The 23,256-nt window shown below is 44.3% G+C and overlaps 1 protein-coding gene across 2 annotated transcripts in view; it reads right to left on the bottom strand.

Annotated features, from left to right (window-relative positions):
- The window catches only part of LOC135699975 (otoferlin-like), a 144,147-nt gene that overhangs the window by 8,676 nt on the left and 112,215 nt on the right, over positions 1 to 23,256 (bottom strand). Inside the window, exons 5-9 of one of the 2 annotated variants that reach the window (XM_065220307.1) lie at positions 22,339 to 22,692; positions 21,912 to 22,279; positions 21,668 to 21,851; positions 21,533 to 21,595; positions 21,205 to 21,289 (exon numbers count right to left, since the gene is read on the bottom strand). In XM_065220307.1, the coding sequence (XP_065076379.1) occupies positions 21,205 to 21,289; positions 21,533 to 21,595; positions 21,668 to 21,851; positions 21,912 to 22,279; positions 22,339 to 22,692 (1,054 nt within the window). Of the gene's footprint in view, positions 1 to 9,843; positions 9,929 to 21,204; positions 21,290 to 21,532; positions 21,596 to 21,667; positions 21,852 to 21,911; positions 22,280 to 22,338; positions 22,693 to 23,256 lie in introns of both variants that reach the window. The other variant, XM_065220308.1, reaches the window with a different exon arrangement.

Raw genomic sequence — 23,256 nt, 5'->3', positions numbered from 1 at the left:
AAGATTTTTCAGTTACAACAAAACTGAGAGGTACTACATAATGATACCCCATTAGCCATAAATACGTTAGCCATACGGACGAGTGCCAGAATGCATGATAGCCAGCCACGATGTGCGGTATAACAGGTGAGGAGAAAGGAAACTAGTGGACTCTTTCGTTCTCGCGTCTACTTATGCAGCAACAGACGTGACGTCACGTCTACTGTTGCATAAGAACACCGTCAGAATGAAAGAGTCCACTAGTTTCCTTTCTCCTCACCTCTTTTACCGCACATCGAGCCAGCCATACTGTTATTTTCGTATATGGACGTTAGCCATAAGGCTTGTACTCGAAAAAAAATGCACCATTTTTATCCGTGTGTAACTTTTTTGAACGTGGGTAAAAATTGATGAAAATTTGGGTATAACTAGTTGTTTACATGTGCAAAATTTCATAACAATCGGTTCAGTGGTTATTGAAATGTCATCGAAACAAGAAGAAAATCGCCGGAGAATTTTGCGCGCCGTCATGGAAAATCCGACTGCGACCATGAGATGGATCGGATGACAACTGGGAATCACCCATACAACTGTGTCTCGGGTGGTAAAATCGTTTAAGGAGTCCCAGACGACCGAGCGGCGGGCTGGAAGTGGAAGAAAATCGAAGACAGCTGACCCTGTGAAGGCCCGGAAGTGTGGGCGGACAGGGGGCAAAACACCGGTAAATGCAGTGCAAAACGGATATGTAACGCGGAATTAAAAACGTATAAATCGCGAGAACTGTTTAGAAACGTGTTTATTAATCAACGATCAAAGAAAGAACATTTTTGTTTGAACAAAATTAACTGCGATTCTTTTTCTCTGCATGTACATTCGTAAAGGGCGTATTCACGCTATTGCCGCTACACTGCAACACTCCTCCTCGTGAAGTAGCCCAGTCTCCTCATCCTCCGTGTTTCACTACTGGCGCCAAAGACATCGCTGCTGCAAACTTCCCGATCTTGATCGGTCCGAGAGGTTTGGTCAGAATGTCAGCGATCATCTCTTCAGACGGACAGAACCGAAGTTCTATCTCCCCCGACGTACATCTCTCCTTGGTGTAGTGGAAGCGAGTGTCGATATGTTTCGACCTGCGCTTCTGCTGATCGAGTGCTACGAAATCCATACATCCTTTGTTGTCCTTGCTTCAAGTTTAGCTCACCCAACAATCGTCGCAGCCATACAGCTTGTTGCGTGGCCTCCGATAGCGCCACGTACTCCGCCTCCATGGTGGAAGTTGTTACGTTGCTCTGCTTACGGCTGGTCCAGCTGATAGTGGCTCCTCCTAGGCGAAACAAGTAACCGCTGCACGACTTGCGATCGCTCGTATCGCCGGCCCAATCGGCGTCGCAGAAACCTTCCAAAGTCTGCTCTTCGGCTTCAGTTCCTCCGCCAAGCTTCAGACCGTAATCCATTGTGTGAATCAAATACCGGACGATCCGTTTGGCCTCGTTCCAATCGAGCTCCGTCGGGCTGCTCACCTTCCGACTGAGAATTCCCACGCTAGCCGCAATATCCGGACGGGTATTCGATGCTAGATACAACAGTGATCCTATCAGCTTGTGGTACTGAATGTTGTCCTTGAGGTTTCGACTCTCTTTCATGACTTTGAAGTACCCAGGGTCTAGTGGATACTTCGAACCTTTTGCTCCTTCCATTCCGAATCGCTTCACCAGCTTCCTTATGAAAACACTTTGATCCAGAATGAAGAATCCATCGGCGTTCCTCGTGACGCGTATTCCGAGAAAACAGTGGATGTCTCCCAGCTTGGAAATGCTCAGCTTCTCTTGCAGCGAATCTTCGATCTTCGTGATCTCCTCCTGATGCGCACACGTAACCAAAATATCATCCACGTAGATCAAAAGATACAGCCAATCATCGCCGACAAGGCGCTTCCGGTACAAGCACGTGTCCGCCTTGCATTGTTCGAAATCCAAGCTCATTAAAATATCGGTAATTGTCATATGCCAAACCCTGGCCGCTTGTTTGAGGCCGTAAATACTTTTATGCAACCTACAAACCTGATGCTCTCTTCCTTTGACGACAAACCCTGGTGCCTGTCTCATGTAGATTTCTTCTCGCAACGTGCCGTATAAATAGGCCTTTTTAACGTCCAGATGTTTGACGATCCAGCCACGCTGGCCCGCAACAGCCAGAAGTACGCGGAAAGTACACTGCTGCGCCACTGGAGCGAAGATCTCGTCGTAATCTGAACCAAAACGCTGGGAAAATCCCTGAGCGACGAGTCTCGCTTTGAACCTGTCCACGTTGCCGTCAGAGTCAAGCTTCCGCTTGTAAACCCACTTGCTTCCTATGATGTTTCGCTTCTCTGGGGGGTCCACAAGCCCCCAAGTTTCGTTGGACATCAACGAACGATACTCCTCCGTCATCGCATTGATCCACTCCTGCTTATCGACACCGTTGACCGCTTCCTTGAAAGTCACCGGTTCATCCGGTTCCGTCGCTACCATTCCCATCACGTAGTCACTGAACCTCGCTGGCAACGCTCCACGGGATGAACGTGGCGGCATTTGTCTTGGCTCCGGTTGAGGAACATCTTCTTGCTCGGTATCACCTTCTTAGTAGTCGCTTTGTTCTTCACCGTAAAATTCTTCCTCGGCAGATTCGTACCCCAGGAAATCTTCTTCGTTATCTTCAGGATTGTTGACAACTTTCGGCTTCGGCAACGCGTCCAATTCAACCGTCGAATTCTCCGTTTCAGATTCCTGCTCGGGCTTTCCCGATGCCTGCTTCGCACCAAAATCTAGATCTTCCAAGAAACGAACGTCCCGGCTTATCGTTATCCTTCCGCTGTCCTTATCGAGAAAACGGTAAGCTCTCTGTTGATTGGAGTATCCGACGAAAACCATCTTGCGGGCTTTTACCTCCATCTTCTTCCGCGTTTCCGCTGGAATCTGCACCCAGGCTTCACTTCCGAAGATTCGCAGATGTTCGAATGAAGGCTTACGATCGTACCATCGTTCGTAGGGACTCATACCAATCGATCGTGATGGCAATCGATTTTGAATATGGGTGGCGGTCAACACTGCCTCGCCCCAGTATTTCATCTCCAAGCCGGCTTCCAATAACATGCACATCGTCATTTCTTTGAGATAGCGATTCCGTCTCTCCGCCACCCCATTCTGCTGCGGGGAGTACGGAGCAGTCAGCTGGCTGATTATCCCTTCGCTTCTCAGGAATCCCTGCAGTTCCTTCGCGACATATTCTCCACCGCCGTCTGACTGCAGCACATGAGGAGTTTTCCCGACTTGAGTTTTGCAGAAACGAACGAAATCCTTCACCTTCTCAGCGACCTCCGATTTTCTCCGCAACAGGTACACGAAGGCCATGCGAGAATGATCGTCGATGAAGGTCAGGAAGTATTGATTGCCGCTGGGAGTAGCAACCAATGGAACACTGACGTCACTATGGATGACATCCAAAATCTCCTTCGAACCACGGTTGACAGCCTTTGGAAACGGGGTCCGGGACATTTTCCCCTCCAAACAGCACTGGCACACCGTTCGCACTCCACAATCGACCAACTTCATACCTTCAGCTGTGCCGTTCCTGTGGATTGCCTTGATCACGTCCGGGTCCCGATGGCCGAGCCGTCGGTGCCACGTATGCTGGCAGTTGAGCGTGTGGGACAGCTGGACGCTCACCATCGCTTGATTGGGAACCCGTAACTTGTAGAGACTACCGCAACGATCGGCCACAACCGCAATGTCAGCACCGCTTTTGCGGATCTCACAGCCGTTTTCACCAAACAGCACACAGAAGCAGTTATTTGCGAGGGTACTCACCGAAATCAATCCACTTGCTAATTTCGGAACATACAGCACGTCAGACAACACAATATCCACCGGACATCCGTCTACCTTCACTCCGGTTATCTTCCCGCTGCCTATGCCTTCGACGGCTGCCTTTTCACCATTCGCCAGCATCACGCTCATTCCCTGCTGCTCCTGTAGAGATTCGAAGAAACTTCTTCTTCCCGTCATGTGCTTCGAGGCTCCGCTGTCCACAAACCAGCTTCCATGTTCTGCATTCCCAGCAATCCAAGCAAGCGGGCCGTCGAAAACGTTTTGCACCTGCTTCGCCTTTGTTGCGTCTTCTCTCTTCGGCTGGCTCGCTGTAGCTTCATCCTGCTTCTTCCCGGTGGCTTTCTGCAGACTCCGACAGTTTCGTTTCAGATGACCAGGTTTCTTGCAGTGGAAGCAAATCCGTGTCTCTTGACTTCCACTAGCACCGCCATCGCTCCGTTGCTGCCGACGAGGCTGGTGACGATATTCCACCTTCAGCGCTTTTCCTCCTGCAGCAGCAGCTGGTCCGGAACGTTCGCGTCGTTTCTCGGCTTCGGAAAGTAGTTTGGATTTAACTAATTCCAAAGTTAGCTCGGCACTAGGACGTTGCTCGAGAGCTGTCACTAAAGCATCGAACGAATCCGGCAATGAACAAAGCAACATCGCCACCTTCAACTTGTCCGGGATTGGATCGCCGACATCCGCAATACGCTGCAACAGGTCGGTAAACTGCTGCAAGTGTTGCTCCATGTCTCCATCTTCGCTCAGCTCCAAATGCGTCAGCTTCTTGAGCAAGTACACCTCCGATCCCTTGTCGTGGTAATCCTTAAGGGCTTTCCATGCATCCTTGGCACTGGTGCAGCTTCTCACCAAGCTAGTCTGGCTGTCATCTATGTACAGCCCAATCGTCGCGCGAGCCTTCAAATCCGCCTTGGTCCAATCATCGTCTTCCGTAATTACAGCCGGCCTTGGTTTACTGATGACGTGCCATAAATCCTCCCGAACCAACAAAATTTCCATCCGAAATTTTTCCAGTTCAGGGCAGGAGTAGCGGTTGCCTACCAACACTTCCAGACTGCAGTACTCGGTCGTGCCGTAGAAGGTAGAAAAAAGTTGCCCTTCCTGTACGAACGTCGCCGATCCGAAGTCAATCAGTTTTATATGGTCGATATAATAATGGTGATCGATGATAACGGCCTCATCTTTGATGTCCCGGTGCAAAATGTTCAATGAGTTCTTTCCAGGCATGGAAAATCATTTGCATTCATTTCATACATTCATTTACATTCATTTGCCTCTAACTTTTCTCATCAACAGCATTCCGCAAAATGATGCAAAGAGCTTTTGTAGGTTTTGTTATTAGCTACAACTTTTGTTCATAACTCAAATCTGTATCTCTTATGCATCACGAACTAGAGCAGGCAGAACTTGTTACTGTTTTTCAATGAATGTAAAATACATTCACTGAAAAACAGTAGTGGCTTCTGTTCGCTTTGGTTCGTCATGCATAAGATATACGGATTTGACTTGTTAACAAAAGTTGTAGCTAATAACAAAACCTATAAAAGCTCTATACATCATTTTCCAGAACGCTGTTGAAAAAAAAAGTTAAAGGCAAATGAATGTAAATGAATGCACGAAATGAATGCACGAAATGAATGCAAATGATTTTCCATCCCTGGTTCTTTCCCAATGTTCCTCACCAGCGTGTAATATTTTCTGTACTCTCCGTGGATCAAATCTTCATCGCACTGCGACATACGGGGGACGGAACTGGGCCGATCAGTGTGCTGCGCAGCAGCAGTATTCTTAATAGGTTGCCCATTCTGTTGATCTGGCGTTGACGCGACCATTGTCTTTGACAGTTCGTACGGTTTGATATACAAAAAAAAAAAAACATTTGAATTGTCAAAATACCGGGTTGCCAAGCATACAATTATTCACAAAAAAAAAATCAGTTCGTTGACATGGCATTCTTAGTACAGCGCGGCACACTTGAGGCACACTGAGAAAAATGTTGACGCAATATAAGTGTTTAGAGTGACCACCGCTTGTTTTGGATAGAATAGACTTAAGAGTTATTAATTTTTTTTTTGCTGGTGTTAAATGAACCCGAGAATTTAGGGAAATGTAGGGTAGAGCGCTACTTCGTCGTAATCGCCTATTCCCGTTCTATTGATCAGAAAACATCAATAATATCAATGATTTAACCGTGCACAAATTAACAATAGGTTTGTTCCGATGCGTTAGTTCATTAGCTACAACATAAATCCTGTTAGAGTGCATTGTATGAATATTTACGGTCATTGTTCTCAAAACAAAAGAAGTGCTCCTGGCGAATCCCCTTTTTCTCCGTTTATCCATAGGACGAAGAAAATCTAATGGCGTTTCAATGCGTTAGGACGGAATTGAAATTCGTAGAACGAATTTAGAATCAAGAAGCAGTATTAGATTTTAAGCAATATCTCAACAATTTGTGACTCTTTATCAAATTCAACGGTACGTATGGAAAGGTGAATAAATTTAGAAGTCATATTTGATACAAATACTCCATTTTTTGTTTAAACTCGTTCAGAACAGAGAGGTAAAGCGCGGGGTGTGCTTAGTGTGGTATACATAGTTGGCGTGCAATGATAATAAAAGTTTAAGTTGCTGATTTGATTCTGAATTATTAGATATTAGTGATTTGAAGTCTGAGCTACTTCAATGGAAGATGAATTAGTAAGTTGATGCTGACTTAACGTTTTTGATAAATGTTAATTTTGAATTACTTTAAAGAAAAATGAGTTGAAATTACGTGAAAGGAAAGTTTGAAAATCGGAGATACTTCAACGGAACATGAATTAGTAATTTAATGCTGAATTGATTCTGGATTATGAGAAATGAGGCTCACACTTCAAGAGTTACTTCAATGGAAAATGAATTAGTAATTTGAGATAATTGAGGGTTTTGAGAAATGAGGAATGATAATTTTGAAGTCGGAGTTACTTTAAAGACAAATGAATTAATAATTGCGTGAAATGAAAGCTTGAAACTCAGAAATATTTCGACGGAAGATGAATTAGTCAATTGATGCTGATTTGATTCTGAACGTATGAGAATGATCAAGTCGTAGTTATTTAAAAAAAAAAATAATTAGTTGTTCGATATTATTTTGATGATATTTATTTAGTTCGAGAACTTTTCTTTGCACTAAGAGCCTGGTAAGCTCATAAAATAGTCGTGGAGTGTTGTTAAGAGATAAAATTACTGGATTACTGGATAAATTCGAATTTTAAAGTCGGAGCTACCTTAAAGGAAAATGAGTACCAAATTACGCGAAAAAAAATTTTGTGAATCTAAGATACTTCAATGAAAGATGATTTAGTAATTTGATGCAGTTTTGATTCTGAATTATACGAAGTGATTGCTTTGTAGTCGGACTGAATGGATAATGGAAGATGAATTAGTAATATGAGATCTTGATTGAGGGTTTTGAAAAATTTATCATAATGAGTAATAAGAATTAAGAGTTTTGAAGTCGGAGATGCTTCAATCGAAGATGAATTAGTAATTTATGATGTTTATTTAGTTCTGGATATATTTTTTGCACTAAGAGCCTATTAAGCTTATACAATTAGTCGCTGAGAGTATTTTGATAATCATTTTTATATAAATCAAATGGTGACAGGAGAAATGAGAAGTTTTAAGTGGGAGTTACATTAAAGAAAAATTAATTAGATACGATAGACCAATAGTATCTTAGATACAGGCCGATGGTAATACTTATCTGATGATATTAAAAGTTCATGTAGTTATTATAGATGGTGATATTTATGATGTTGAAGTCGGTGTTAATGGTTAACTTGATAATATCGTAGAAGTTGTCATAAATGTGAATGTGTATGTTCATGGAAGTATATGGCTGTGCTGAGACTAATAGATATGATGAAGTAAAGGATATTGTCAAAATTGGAGAAAATTGTGAAGTAAATAAAAAAATTGTCAAGGATTATAAAATAAGATAATGAAACTTTGTACTCGAATCTGTTGAGCTTGTTAACGTCAGTAAATGCCAGACTGCATAGCAAGAACTTTTATTAGTACTTATGAGAGTGGAGGAGGGGAAGAATGTGGTATACATAGTTGGCGTGCAATGATAATAAAAGTTTTACTCCTCAAGTTTTGATATACTCAATTTGAGTTGGATTCAGTTAGCGTGTACCGTTGATTCGATGGGCTAAATAAACCCACACATATGCATGCGTGAATGAATTGAGCCTTGCGTGCATCGCTTGGCATGATCGAATCAGTCATTTAACGAACGTTGTAGCGCACGGATGTGCACCTCACTGGTCTTTGTTAAGACACGTGGCCGAGGCTTGAAACCTCGGCCAGGTCACGACACTTAGTAGGACGGAAATTAGATCAAAAACCCTACTTAATTTATAGATTTTCATCTCCGTACAGGAAAGTGCGACTATTCAAGCTGAACAATGCATTAGGTCCTAAGTAACATTGATCGATTCTATTCATTTACTTTTTTCTTTCGTCAATAATTTGGGTACTTAGCTAATAGCTTCTTTCATCTTAACATGGCCGTGAGGATGCAAATAAAAAGTCGACGAAGAGAATCTGACAATGTTACTTTTCGACCTAAGGCATTGTTCAACTTGTATTGTCGGCGGCAACCTGTTTCTATTCGGCAGCCTTTCCATTAAAACTGCGTGTTCGACAGCTGTTCTATTATTGGCACTAGAAATCAGTGATGCGTTAAATTTCATTTCAAGAAAAAAAAACTGGTTAAATGTGTTTGCTCCTTCGTAAAAATTGAAGTCAGGAGGATTCATGACACATGACATACCGTGCGTCTCCATGGAAACCGCTATCTCAGTTGTCGTTCGCGAACAATACTTCTATTTTTCTCCAAATTCGGTTGTTCATATATAATCAACCACAGGAGCCTCAAGTTCAATCGACTACTCGTTGGAAACGGAAAATTCCGTTCCTCTATCCATGAACGGCACCGGTAGTAGTAAAAATAAACTCCAATAACATTCCACCCCACCATCAAATCTCCCCAAAAACGCTCTGAAATCCCATCATCATCACCCATCCAGCGAACGATAACAAGACGACGCAAGCAATAAGCAAATAAACCCGACCGAGAACGAACACTCAATATGGTATTTACCTGTTGAAACCACCCATCCTTCAGACATATCCACTAGTTGAGGCAAATGGCAACAGGTAGGGGTAGAACAGGGGACAAATGCACCCCGGGGCTAAACACCTGATTTGGCATTTCATAACTATTCCACTCTTGAGTTTAAGTACAAAACTAGCATTGTGGCTTGTTAAATCTATGAATTAAAATCGGGATTGATATGAAAAATCGCATCGGGCGTTTCGCCCCGGGGTGCATTTTGGACTGCTTTCCCCTACCTACAGCCAGTCGCCACTAGATGCTTCATCGCGTGCTTTTCCACCAGCCATCAACGCTCGCACGCAGACAGAGGAAAGAAACAAGGAGGCAACAGACAAAGCAAGCGAGGCGAAGTTTCCCCCTTTCCACCAACCCCGTTCTGTCGAAATCTCGCACGATGGGGTTGGGGTGGGTTGGCTGTTGCTGTAAACAGGCCACGCGATGAGAACCGAGTTATGCATATGCTACACGAGCCGTTTCTAATGTGGAACGCCAGGTTGTTCACGAACAAACATAGGTAGCCGAAAAAAAAAACCACCAGGAACGAATCCTAGACGAGTAGGCGGGAAAGATTATCGCAATCGCAGCAACCGTGTGTCAAAATAGCTGGTATACAAGCGTTGCCTTTGTTTTCCTGATGCCTGGAAAGAAACTTTTGACAACATTGTCATTGGAAACACAAACAAAAGGGACATTTTTCTGTTAACTTCAGTGTGGAAATTGTGCAAAAAAAGGATCAACAAACAAAACGCAAGCAGTGCCTACTAGAGGTATTCAAGTTCGTCTATCCCCCTCGGAGGGATCAGTCAAGAGGACAAATTTTTGCTTTCTTACCTTTCTGATGCCAAAGCGTTGCCACGTCCAGCTTGAACGATCCGACGAGCTTGTTCGTTTGGAAAACTCCTCGATTTTGCAACACCTTTTGTCATTGTTTTGTTGTGCATGTGTGTGTGTGTGTGATAGTGTGATAGTGTGGGCGTGTGTTTGCGTGCAGTTGTCAAATGTGATTAATCGACAATCCCGTGCACGTGGTGAGTATTTTTTTTGTACAACGTCAGCATTTTTGTTCCCGTTCGAATTCAATTTTCCCCCGAGATGAAGGTCGTGATCGTGAATGCAAATGGCAGTGTTGAGTGAAAAGGCCACGGCAGTAGCAACACGTGCAATGTACACACACAGACACACACAAACACAGCCACACAGATTGATGTAGTTACAGTCATTCGAGACGATGGGATATAATAAAAATAAAACCAATCGAGAAGAGAAAAGAGATAAGAAAAGAGAGAGAGAGAGAAAACATGAAAAATGGCAAAGTATGAAACATTCATCAAATTTGAATAAATTGTATTGTTTCGCTTTCGCCGGGGCACATCATCGTTGCAGTTTATCATCATCATCATCATCGTAGCAGTCGTAGTAATATCGAAGTTATGGTAACCGGTAAAAAAAAGGCAAGTTACTTGGATCTTGAATGGCAAACAAAGTTGGGAGAACATGCGGAAAGTGCGCGCACGCGGAAATCCTGCTCAAGAGATGCATTATTCAACGAGGTTGCAGTTTTTGTTGTGCACCGTTTATGGAACAAGCTGGAAATGGTTGCGTTCAAAAGAAGGAGCTGGAGGAGGGCGAGAGGATAGAACGGATGCAGTTTGAAGTGGTGTACCAGGATGTGATAACGAGTTTCTTCGCTACTGTGGAGCGCTTCGTGGATGGAGGATTGCTGGTGTTGGTTGCGTTGTGGGAGTTTTGTTGTTGTTGCAAACAGGTACGTAACTAGATTGCTAATCATCAAAAGTGGACAACCAGAGTGAAGGAATAATGGAAGTTGAAGGTTTAAATGAGCTTTTTTTTACAGTGTGTGGCTATAGTAATAAAGTTATTTGCTGTATGATCCGGATGGTCCATTTTTGACGGGCCGAACGGTCATTGAAGGAGAGGGTGGACGATGGGCACTGGTACAATCTGGAAGTAGCTGGATTTAGACGTGGTTTGGAACACTCAAAAAGTAGTCAACTCATGTTTAGTGCATTTCTGTTTAGCGTGCACTTTAAAAAATAGCACGCGTTAATTTTCCAAGGGGTGTGCCTATGAAATCTTTTGCCATTTTTCGTTATGGAATTTTGAAATCAATTTTCAAGATGGCTACCAAACGCATTCGTTGTGTATTACTTTTTATTAGAAACCAATGTTTCCCTAAACTATATTGGCCTGGTGTCGCGCCTTGTTATTGCGGTAAATTCATTCAACTAATATTAAAAATATTCAACAATCATCTTGAAATTCTCAAAAAGGTTCAGAATCAGTTGAAAATACGTGAAAGAATCAAACCAAAATGGCGTACATTGCAGATTAATTAATTTAACAAAAAAATAAGGATATGCAAAACTTAACGGAAGAGGTCAACAGCATAGTTCGTGAATCGTTTTTGGCAAAGCATAGAGTGAGCTACCAGACTGAGATAAAATCGACTAGGGGTGAGACAGCTTTTGATAATGTATAATATTGGAGTAAATTTTGAGTAACTCTGGTTAACTCGAATTGCTTAATATCCAATACTTGGTGACATAGCAACGTGTTTGTTTTTTGTGCATTCCACGATTGTCAAGCTGTTGTAACGGTGGACAAGAAAAGGTTTTTCAGGAGGATTTCACTAATTAAAACCGGACAAGAACTATGGCGTGTTCAAATTACGTGTTTATTTAATAACAACTTTTGACGTAGGACCACGTATTTGATTTCTATATGGGGGTACACTTTGTGAAAACCGAAAATGGAACATGTAACATATTAAGAAAGATTTTGATCGTTAATAACTCAGCTGCCCCTGGTCCAATTTCAATAATTTTTATCACCTATCGATCACCAATATGGCTACGCATCGATAACAATGCTTCCGAATGTTGATTTTTAATGAGAAACTATTGAAAGACTGGTAAATGTCCAGTATTGTCCAAAAGCGTCGAATTAACTAACAAATCCACCAATTACCTACATGCATATGCTGCTTCCCCAGCACAGTCGTCAGAGAGTAGTAAGTAGACGAAACAAGTCGAAGTGGCATTCACCTCCGATCCTCGGGCGCGTGCGAATAGGGAGGATGGAATTGCGTAATATGTAGCACACTCTTCGCCATATTCAGAACCAAACGCAAATTCTTCGAGATAACCACCATCCGTCGTCTGGCTCACCGTGGCGGTGTCTGACGTATCTCCGGTCTGATTTACGGGGTGTGCTGAAGATGTTCCTGAAAAATGAGATCCCTGATGCTGTCACCTACACTAAACACGCCAAGCGTAAGCGGCCATGGATGTCATCTGCGTTTTGAAGTGACAGAGACGCACTTGGCTTCGGAGGTTAAATCATCACCAACTTTGGCAACAAAACGGCTCTTTTCAGGGCCACCAAGCTTATTACAGTAAAGACTAGGAATAGAATTCATCTGCCCGTTTGTTTATATTCAGAACCAACGATCAAACAAAATGCTCATGTAATCAAACTGGAAGCAGGGGTACAAATTATTTTGATCAACCTTGATCAACTTTGAATCGCCACGGCCGGATATTTTCGATGGAAGAAGCAACAATCTAGCATCTAAGCCGCAACAATCTAGTGAAGCCGAGTTATTTACGAGAGAGAGTGTCGATGAAGAGAATCGATCAATGTAGATAGGACCTATTGAAAAGTGACGCGAGATTCGTTTTCCGTACTGAGCTCCAATGTTACCGACGACAGGGAGGCAGATCTCACACCTGGACCCTACAAATCGACCCATCAACTCAACAGGGGACCAACGGCTTTACATCCCGAAAGAAGGCGTGATCAGAGATGTTATGCCTTAGAACATGCCGGTGGCGCCGACTGAGATTGGACCCAGGCCTGCTGGGGTGAGAGGTAATCACGCTAACCACCGGCGCCGATATCTTTCAAGGTGATATCACGGCGCATGAGATCGACCCAAATTTGAGTTTAGTTATCTCAGAAATAAGAAATAAAGTACACGAACTCCGCGATGAGTAAATTTGCCTCATGTTTTCCCAGGATTTTCCAGGGAAAAAATCCTGAATTAGAGAAAAGTAAAGATTGGATTCACTGAGTCAATTGGTACTACTACGAGACTGAATAAAATTTTCGTCAATTTCCTCATTTTCTGGTAGATTTTTAGGTTTTCCACAAGAAACCATGAGACAAATTTACTCATCGCTGAGTTCCTGCACTTTTGGCGATTATGAGTGAACTAAACTCAAATTTGGGTCGTTCTCATTCGCCGTGTACGCAAAAGGAAAAGAGCCAGTGTCGCTACTTGATAGCACACTACTCATAATGGGAAGAGTCTTTGTAGCTTGCACATCATTCTGCTTTAACCTGAAAAGATATAAAAGAGCGCTGCTGTATGGCATTAGCTCATCACCATTCTCTGCTTGATCGTCAAGCAGTTCAGTTCGGTGTTAGCTCGCTCTCTCGAGTTGTTTGAAAAGTTCGTGGCGATATTGTTCGCGCTCTCTCTTTCGCGGTTTGTCGTGCGTGTGTGTGTGCCCCGTAATGGGGAAGCATCGGTCGCGAAGCCCGGCGAAGGTTCAGAACTCCGGTGAAGGAAGCTCCGGTGTGCCTACCTCGAACAGGTTTGCTGTTCTCCCCATGGATGGGAATATCCAGCCGGCTGTGTTGGAAAAACGCAGCAAGAAAAGGAAGAAGAACCGAGGCCAGTCTGATGGCACGATTGGTCGAGACGATGCCTCTGCGACGAACGGAGATTTCGGTGACGCTGCCGATAAAGAAAATGCTGCTGACATGAGCGCGGCAAGAGTGAAGCTACCTCCGCTGGTGGTGAAAAATGCCCATCTCAACGAGCTCATCGCGGATCTGGCGTCGCTGGGCATCAAAGCCGAATTCAAATTGGGCAGAGTCGGCACCAAGGTGGTGCTCCGTACCAAAGCGGAGTATGACTTGGTCATCGCCCACCTGAGGACTTCCAAGATGGAATTCTTCACCCACGACATCCCCGGTGAAAAACCGTTCAAGGTCGTCATCAGGGGCCTACCAAATTTCGACCCGAAGTTTATCGAACATGAAATCAGGGACAGGTACAAGCTGGCCCCAAGTGCCGTGTACCGAATGACACGAAGAGACGAGAATGTGAAGGCGTACCCGGATAGCCTTTTCCTGGTACACTTCCAGAAGGGAACGGTGACGCTCAATGCACTGAAAGCCATCCGGTCCATCAATTCCATCATCGTTTGCTGAAAGCCATACCGTGGCGGCCATCGCGATGTGACTCAGTGCCAGCGGTGTCTGAACTTCGGACACGGTACCCGCAACTGCAACATTAAGCCACGCTGCGGAAATTGCGCTCAAGACCATGCCACCTCCGAATGTGCTGCGGATGAAGCTGTGGCGTCCAAATGCGCCAACTGTGGTGGTGCTCACCAAGGATCCAACAAGCAGTGCCCTAAACGCGAGGATTTCAAGCGCATCCGAAATCAAGCGTCCACCAACAATCAACCAGCACGAAGGAAGGATAAGGCCCCGGCTTTCAGGACGGAGGACTTTCCGCCTCTTCATGGACAAGCGAATCCCAGGGTGCGATCCGCGCCCCCTCAAGAAACGTCTGGATCTTCTGCTGGACAAAGCTCTCCATCCCCCCCCCCGGGATTCTGGAGGCAACCAACAGCTCAAACAAATAATCCAGATCTGTTCTCAGCAGATGAACTTATGGAGATTTTTATCAACATGACCGGTGCTCTACGTAAGTGCCGCAATAAGCCCGAACAGATCCAAGTGCTCGGTAAGTTCATCATCCAATATGGTGTCTAAGCCGCTAACCATCGCTACCTGGAACGCTTGCTCTGTAAGAGCTAAACAGATTGAGCTTGCCGACTTCCTCCGCAAGCATAGCATCGACTTGAGTCTTCTAACGGAAACCCACCTAAAGTCCGGTGACAGCTTCTGGTTGCCTGACCACAACATTATCCGGCTTGATCGCACCAGCTCCAGGGGGGTGGTGTAGCGGTCATCGTCAGAAAGGGAATCAAGTTTTGCACTCTGCCCCACATCCGCACTTCTATCATCGAAGCCATTAGTGTGGAGGTGGAATCACCAACTGGAAACGTCCGTCAGTGTACCACAAGCAACGGCCTAGACATCCAATTCAAGAACGACCTGACCGCCATCACCCGTACTAGCTCCCGATTCATCGTTGGGGGCGACCTGAACGCCCGCCATGAAGCTTGGCGGAACTACCAGCGGAACCGGAACGCATGTCTATTGTTCGACCACGCACAACATGGACTGTACACTGTGCAATTTCCGGACGAACCAACTTTCATCTCTCGGACGGGAAATCCCTCCACGCTGTCGAACATCGGACTATCCAAGCCGGAGGCGCACAACGATCTCAGCTCCGACTACCAACCGGTGGTGACTGAAGTCAGTGTCAACGTGGTTCCTGCTAGAAGCTGCCTGCGTAAAGACTACCACCATGTCAACTGGGTGCAGTACGGACGAATGGTGGACAGCAACATCGATGAAAATCTACTGATCGACACTGTAGATGACATCGACCGGGCGTTGGAAGGACTTCAACAGGCCATATCCGAGGCTGACGAGACATGCGTTCGACGAGTTCCTGTGAGGGGTAAGTTTGTTGTTATTGATTCCCACACCCAATTATTGATTCGATTGAGAAATGTGCGTAGACGCCAGTTTCAGAGGACTGGAGACCTGGCCAAAAAACGTGAAATGGCCGATCAGAACAGGCAGATTGCTTCCAGAATGGACTCACTCCGAAATGAAAGTTTCGGGCGTGTTGTCCAGAATCTGGACGACCGCTCCAGACCATCCTGGAAGGTAGCCAAGGTCCTGAAAACTCATCCCAAACCCGCTCCACCTCGCAGAGTCGAAAATGATGACGATCGGCTTTTAATCACCCCACAGGAGAAAGCAAATGCGATCGGCAAGCATGTCGCTTCATCGCATTTGCTTGGCTCGACTATCCAAAGTCCGCTCGAAGATCAGGTTGCGCTATGCGTTCAAAACCTAGATGCCTCCCCTTGTGTCGTGCCTCCGGCGGATATGATTACAGTACAACAGATTTGCTCAGCGCTGAAATGCACCAAGAACATGAAGGCTCCCGGGTTTGACGGTATATTCAACTTGATCTTGAAGAGACTCAGCATGAAAGTGGAGTCTCTTCTAACCACTATCTTCAACAGGTGTTTGGAACTGCACTACTTTCCAAGCATCTGGAAAGTAGCAAAAATCATACCAATCCGCAAGCCCGGTAAGGATCCAACATTGTCTTCAAGCTACAGACCAATCAGCCTCCTTTCAGCGCTGAGCAAATTGTTCGAGAAACTCATTCTCAATCGTTTGCTCAAGTTTGTCGAGGAAAATAACATTCTCCTTCCAGAACAGTTTGGGTTCAGAAAGGGGCACTCCACCAATCACCAGCTAGTGCGGGTGATGAATAACATCCGAAGTAACAAAGCTGTATCCAAGTCCACAGCCATGGCCTTGTTAGACGTTGAGAAAGTGTTTGATAATGTCTGGCACAATGAGCTAACTAAGTTGTAACTTCAACTTTCCATTACATCTGGTTAAAATCACCCGTAACTACCTCCAGCAAAGGTCGTTTAAGGTATCGTTGAATGGTTGTCTTTCCGACACGTTTTCCATCCCAGCAGGAGTCCCGCAAGGCAGTCTGCTGGGCCCCTTGCTTTACAGCATTTACACTTCCGACATTCCTCCCCTCGGAGACGGTTGCGTGTTTTTCCTGTTCGCAGATGATACCGCAATAGCCGTCAAAGGAAGGATGCCTCGCGAAATAACAAACAAACTTCAACGATGCCTTAACGCCTTTGCTGATTATGCCACCACGTGGTAAATGAAAATCAATGCCTCCAAAACACAAGCGATCATGTTCCTCCACGGCAATCGCCGAAACTGAAACCGGCTCCATCTTGTATTGTAATCATGGATAGCACAAGGGTTGAGTGGTCTGCCGAAGTAACCTATCTCGGGATGTTGTTCGATGAAAAGCTTCTCTTCCGTTCGCATGTGGAGAAAACAGTAGTCAAGTGTTCTGTCTTGGTTAGGTGTCTGTATCCGCTGATTTGCGGCAGATCCCGCCTCTCAAGGGTGAACAAACTGGCTGTCTACAAACAAATCATAGCACCTGCGATCCTCTACGCAGCTCCGGTGTGGGAATCATGTGCACAGACTCACAGGAACAAAATCCAGGTCGCTCAGAATAGAGTGCTGAGGATGGTTCTTGATCGTCCTTTCGACACTAGAATAACAAATTTACATGAAGAGGCAGGCATTGCCAAAATAGATTCCAAAACTAACGAAATTAAGACTCAATTTGCACAAAAATGTAATTTATCAGAACATTCTTTGATAAACAATTTGTATATAGTAGGTTAGGTGTATATAGTAGTTGTAGTTGTAAATAGTAGTTATAAGTAGTTTTCTTTTTCAATTTAAAACAAACCAATCCCACCAAGGTGGTCATTCTCTAAAACAGGCCTGATAGGACTAGGAACTGTAATTAATAATTAAAATGTCAAATGTACTAAAGTTGAAAAGACGCATCTGTGTCACTTGAAAATTCATACATGTAAACCACACAATCACAAGAAATAAAGATCATTTAAAGTCAAAAAAGGCATTAGCTCATTTTCGCTTCGGACGGCGTCGTGAACAGCAATAGCAGCAGTAGGAAAGTGGTGGCTAGTCCACTCCTTCACACCTAACAAACAACAATTGACTGGTCGTGGCAAAGGAGGAAAAGGTCTGGTAAAGGAGGCGCCAAGCGTCATCGCAAAGTTCTTCGAGATAACCGTCATCGATCGTCTGGCTCACCGTGGTGGTGTCAAACGTATCTCGGGTCTGATCTACGAGGTGTGCTGAAGGTGTTCCTGGAAAATGAGGTCCGTGATGCTGTCACCTACACTTCAATAAAACGGCCCTTTTCAGGGCCATCAAGCTTACATCAGTAAAGAGTTGGAATAGAATTCATCTGTGCTTGTTTGTCTATATTCAGAACCACAAGCCCCCACCACACATAATGCTCTCCAGAGTTGTAATCTTGAAACCAAACTTGGAAGCAGGGGTGCAAGGGGTGATTTTGATTGATTCTCTTAATCAATTTTCTCTTTGAAAAAAATTACTACAAATTTGGTACGCCTACAATTCAAAAACGGAAAGAGTTGAGATAATAGATAATTGATCAATTAAAAGAATTAAATGCTCTTCACATTTATTCCGTCCACTAGCGGTCCTACGTCAAGCTTCCGTTCGTGCCCCTAGGCACAGACCCTTCTACTTTTTAATGAACAAACTTCTCTTCTTTCTCTGCTCGGGGGAAGTGTTGGCAGCTGCCGTAAGCAAAAGCAAAGTAATTTAACTACAGGTAAAAATAAGGAAATATGTCAAAGTTATTTAACCAAGGTATGACAGCTCTTCCTGCCTTGAAAGTATGCAATCGTCTCTGCGATTGGTATGCTCCTTGATGGTTAGATAGAGCGGCATCTCTTCCAGTCGTCGAACCAGGATCAGGAACTCTCGTAGCCTCAGTCTTAGCTGTCATACCTTGGTTAAATAACTTTGATATATTTCCTTATTGTTACCTGTAGTTAAATTACTTTGCTTTTGCTTACGGCAGCTGCCAATACTTCCCCCGAGCAGAGAAAGAAGAGAAGTTTGTTCATTAAAAAGTTGTTATTAAATAAACACGTAATTCGAACACGCCATAGTTCTTGTCCGGTTTTAATTAGTGAAATCCTCCTGAAAAACCTTTTCTTGGCCACCGTTACAACAGTTGGCGACCGCGGATGATGCAACCGGATCCAATTCCGCCGAATCCGAATCCGAATCCAGATCCACCGGTTCCCGTTGTTCCTGTGAATGTGCCTGCTGTTCTTGCTCCGGCGATGCAATCGTCGTTCACAATCGATGCATTCGATCGGCACCGAATGAAATGGTCCCGGTGGGTCGAAAGGCTGGAAGGTGCATTTGTGTGGTTTGGGGTACGGGAGGAGACGAAACTCTACATGCTACTTCACTTCATGGGAGGTGAGACCTACGATACTGTTTGCGATAAGCTTGCACCTGAGAAACCGCAGAAAAAGACGTACGATGACATTGTGGGCGTGTTGGAGACTCATTTCAATCCAGAGCCACTGGAAATTCTCGAAAATTTCCGCTACAAATGCCGGAAGCAGGGAGACGATCGTCCAGAGGAAACCATCGATGAGTACCTGATAGCTTTACGCAAGCTGACTATCACCTGCAACTTTGGGGATATTATCTCAATAATATTGATAACAACATTGTTCGCTGATTGCCTAATTGAGACATTCGAAAAATAAATTTAGCGTATTACACTGCTTTTAATACGATTTGTAATAAATTTTATTAACGTCATATACTTTACAGACAATTTTTAATATCTGAAGGTTACGTGTTTTTTTCCAGTGAAATTTATGTGACAAATTTTTTGAGTGTATTTCATACAAAAATGATCAGTAGGCTGATTTGACAAGTCGTCCCTCCCGCATAGTCCAAGTGGGAGGAGTAGCCAATGAAGGAATCATGCAGAAATTTCTAAAACAGCTCGGCTAGCTCAGCAAAATGCTGCTCGGTGACAGTGATCTATAGCCTTCCAAGAAGATGGCAAAACTCTTGAAAGGAGTAAATGTATTTTCTCATTTTAATCATTCTATTTAGACACTTGCCTTCGTAGAACTTTTTGCAAAAACACAGAAAAACGTCTTGAGAAAAGTGATATCATCATCAATAATTCCTTCCGAGTATTTTTCAACAGTTTTGAAAATTTGCCTTGCAAATTTGTGCGGAAAATCTGCGAAAACAATCACGTCTAATTCCCTGCAAATGTCAATATTGTTGCTGCTTTTCACCGAACACATCCACCCGAACAATGTTGACATCTTAGCCAACCAAACACATCGGCTTCGAAAAAGGTTTTGTGAAAGCCGCCACTTCATCGCATCCAAAGCAAATGTTTGCGTATCGTGGGACCGATGTTCAACCCACCAACGAAACGAGCGATAATTTTACTAACCGAGGGTGAATGGGAAAATTCCTTCTCCTCTAAACATTGGATAAAATCACGGCCTGCTATGTTATGTTTCCACCTCGGTTATCCATGGCCTGCTGCTGGTTGGTTGGCATTTTTTTCCCTACTCAATGCACTAAGTTCATTTCCACACAATGAATAAATTAACCCGCAGTAAAGAACACCCTTTTTCCTCGTAAAAACAATAACAGGGGAGGGAGGAAACTGGGAAAGCTCTAAACATCTGCTTTCCTTCGGGGGAAGTGGAAAACAACGCACAATCGAGATAATGCACTTCTGCACCGAGAGCAAAGGAAACCCGTAAATCTAATTAGTGCAAAACAGCACTAAGCCAACTTTGTTAACGGTAGTGGCTATGGTAGTTTATCTCGTCTTGCAGTTTGTTGTTTCTGATAAAATTGGACGGATGGGAGGAACGTTAGGAAGGTGTGGTTACCTCTTCAACAGCTCTTTCCGAAGCAAATGACAGCTCCAATGTATCTTGGTCTTGGTTGTTACTTTTTACCATATATAGCAAGGTACAAGGAGAGTGGCTAATGAAAAACAGACGCCTGTCAGACAAAGGCCAGGCTGAAGCAGGCGACGACGGTTGGACAGAAATTGAATTTCCTTTTCTGAACGGCCAGTGACATTTGAAGGGGGAAAGCAAGATTTTTTTTAATATAAGATTCCTGGTGTGGTATTTTGATTGGATCGAGGATGACCTACAAAGGTTAACCGAGGTAACCGTTGTCGTATACAACGGTCTAGAACTGTCAAACTATTTTTCAGCGAAACATCAAACATTTTCAAATATATAGACACTCACGCACACACACACGCACACTTACATGATAGGATTCAGAGGATGAGTGTCGTATAAAAAAATATTTAATAACACACTAGAAACAGAGGGAACGGCTACAAACATGAGTAACAGATCTCGCATCAACAAACAAGCGAACAGAGCTGGGGGGGATAAACAGACTATAATCATGGCTGACTAGATTAGGCAATTATCATCATATATAATCATCAAAAGTTGGTACAGCGAAACGTCAGCGGGTTTACACAGCGAGGGAGTACAAAAAACAAAAATTAGTGGAATCACTAGCTACCCGGGACATCGTACACCGTTTTCAGGTCGATCTTGAACGAACCGACCACCGTTCCGGAGCGCATAAATTTGCGTGAATGTATCACCTGTAGGCGAAGATAAAAAAAAAACAAGAACGGAAGGAGCAGGAGTGATTTTGCGCTTGTAAATGAGTTTCCTTTTTTTGTTCGATGAAACAGGGAATGGTGCTAGGACATGCAAGGTGCAGATTGTCAGTACGAATGGGGCGAATGGTTACCAGGTTACTAGGACTTTGTTGACGTCATGGCGATTCGATTGTTTGTTTGTTTGTAAACATTGACATGAAAGGGAAAAACGTTCATACTTACAGATAGCGTTATTATTTTGTCGAACAGCATCACCGGAGGCATGTGGAAATCGAATACGAAATACTGCCGCAGGAAGAATCAAATTTGAAATGCCTTTTTTTGTTTTGTGCAAGGAAAATCATCATTTGAACCCACCTCGTTGTAGTACGGACAGTTGGTGCTCTCCTTGACGCTGGTGTATTTTTTCTGGTCGCCTACTTGGATGCAGACGACCGGGTCCATGTTCAGTCCGGGCAGCTGCCTCGCTTCGATGATCGTCACACACACCTGGAAGTCCTGCGACTTGAGGTGATCGTTGCACTTGGCCAGATGCTTGATCCTGTATCAAAAAGATCACTCAAAATGTTGTACATCAGATCGAACATAGTTTTCCACTTACTTTTTTAGCTTTTCATTGTTGGTGTTCTCTTCCCCGTCGCTGGAGGCATTCGAGTGGGTACTGCCGGCCTGCGAAAGGTTCTCGTATCCCTGAGCGGTTCCACCGGCCGTGCTCGGGCTTGTCATCGCCGGCGTCGATGGATCGTTTGCGTGGCTGCTGCTTTGGTGACCTAAACTGGCCGGACCACCTCCGGCCAGAGCTTCCTCCGAGTCGGTGATCAACGATCGCCCTTCGTCCTCGGTGCTACTGTCTCGACTTTCCCGCGAGGGATGCCTCGAACGGCCCAGCTTCATAAAGTTCCGAACCGTCCGTAGGGTGACCTTCTTGTCCGAAATGGACTTGGCCGGTTTGGAGGAGGATTCGTTGTCCTGTTTTGAAACAATCAAATTCTTTTATAAGTATAAGATACTCCACAAAATCTACCTACCGAAGAAGCCTTATCGTGCTTGGCCGCCGGGTATTGGCTCTTTTCGTGCAGTGAAGTCGATCCGGAGGACATTACTCGCTTCAGGATGTTCGGTTTGCTACCGCCGCCGTCAGTTCCGGAAAAGGAACTCCTACTGGCCACAGTGGTCCCAGCAGCACCACTACGATCGCCATCGCGCCTAATTAGACTCTTCTCCAGGTTGGCAATGTTCTGTTCGATGTCCAGAAGCATCTGCTGGTCGTCGTCGATGCTATTGGATTGCTGCTGACGCAACGTCCGGACCACGTGCGATGAATCGAAGTTACCCGCCTCGTCGTCCGGACTTTGGTAGCTCACGTCGAAGCTGACGTAGGCCTGTGTGGGTGAGAATGTTTTGGTATTGTAATTCTTTATAAAAATAAGTTTTAAACCGCGGCGGAAGTCCCACAGTTTGAGCTTTACAACATTTCTCAAACTATAGGTTGCGACCCATCCGTGAGGACTTTTTCACGTTTTCAATATTGTTTGGGGGGTTTCAGACCGTTTTGGCGTTTTAAAGCTGTGTTTTCGGTCTTTGTCTTTGGTGTTTAAGGATAATTTTATCATTTATTTTTAAATGTAGAACCGTTAGACCGAATGCCCTTTGGTCGAATTGGTAAATTTGGAAAAATTTTGAAAAGTAAAAGATTAAATTTAAATTATTGGAACAATGTTCAGCACTCGGTTCAGCACTCTGGGACTATCAATAGAGAAAATTGACAAAATTAATTTTCTCCACATGGTAAGAAAAAATACTCAAAATAAGGTTAAAAAAAACTCAACGTTGGGTTCTATCATTTGAGGTCCGCCGTTGAGTGAATCAGAAAAGCGGCGTTGGTTAAAATTTACTCAACTATTGAGTAATAATAAATGAACTCAAATATAAGTTTATTTTCATTG

Source organism: Ochlerotatus camptorhynchus, unplaced genomic scaffold, assembly GCF_037179485.1.
Source record: "Ochlerotatus camptorhynchus isolate MF236.1 unplaced genomic scaffold, CSIRO-AGI_Acam_v1.1 ptg000124l, whole genome shotgun sequence".
NCBI lineage: Eukaryota > Metazoa > Arthropoda > Insecta > Diptera > Culicidae > Ochlerotatus > Ochlerotatus camptorhynchus.
This window is presented reverse-complemented; position numbering and strand designations above follow the sequence as displayed.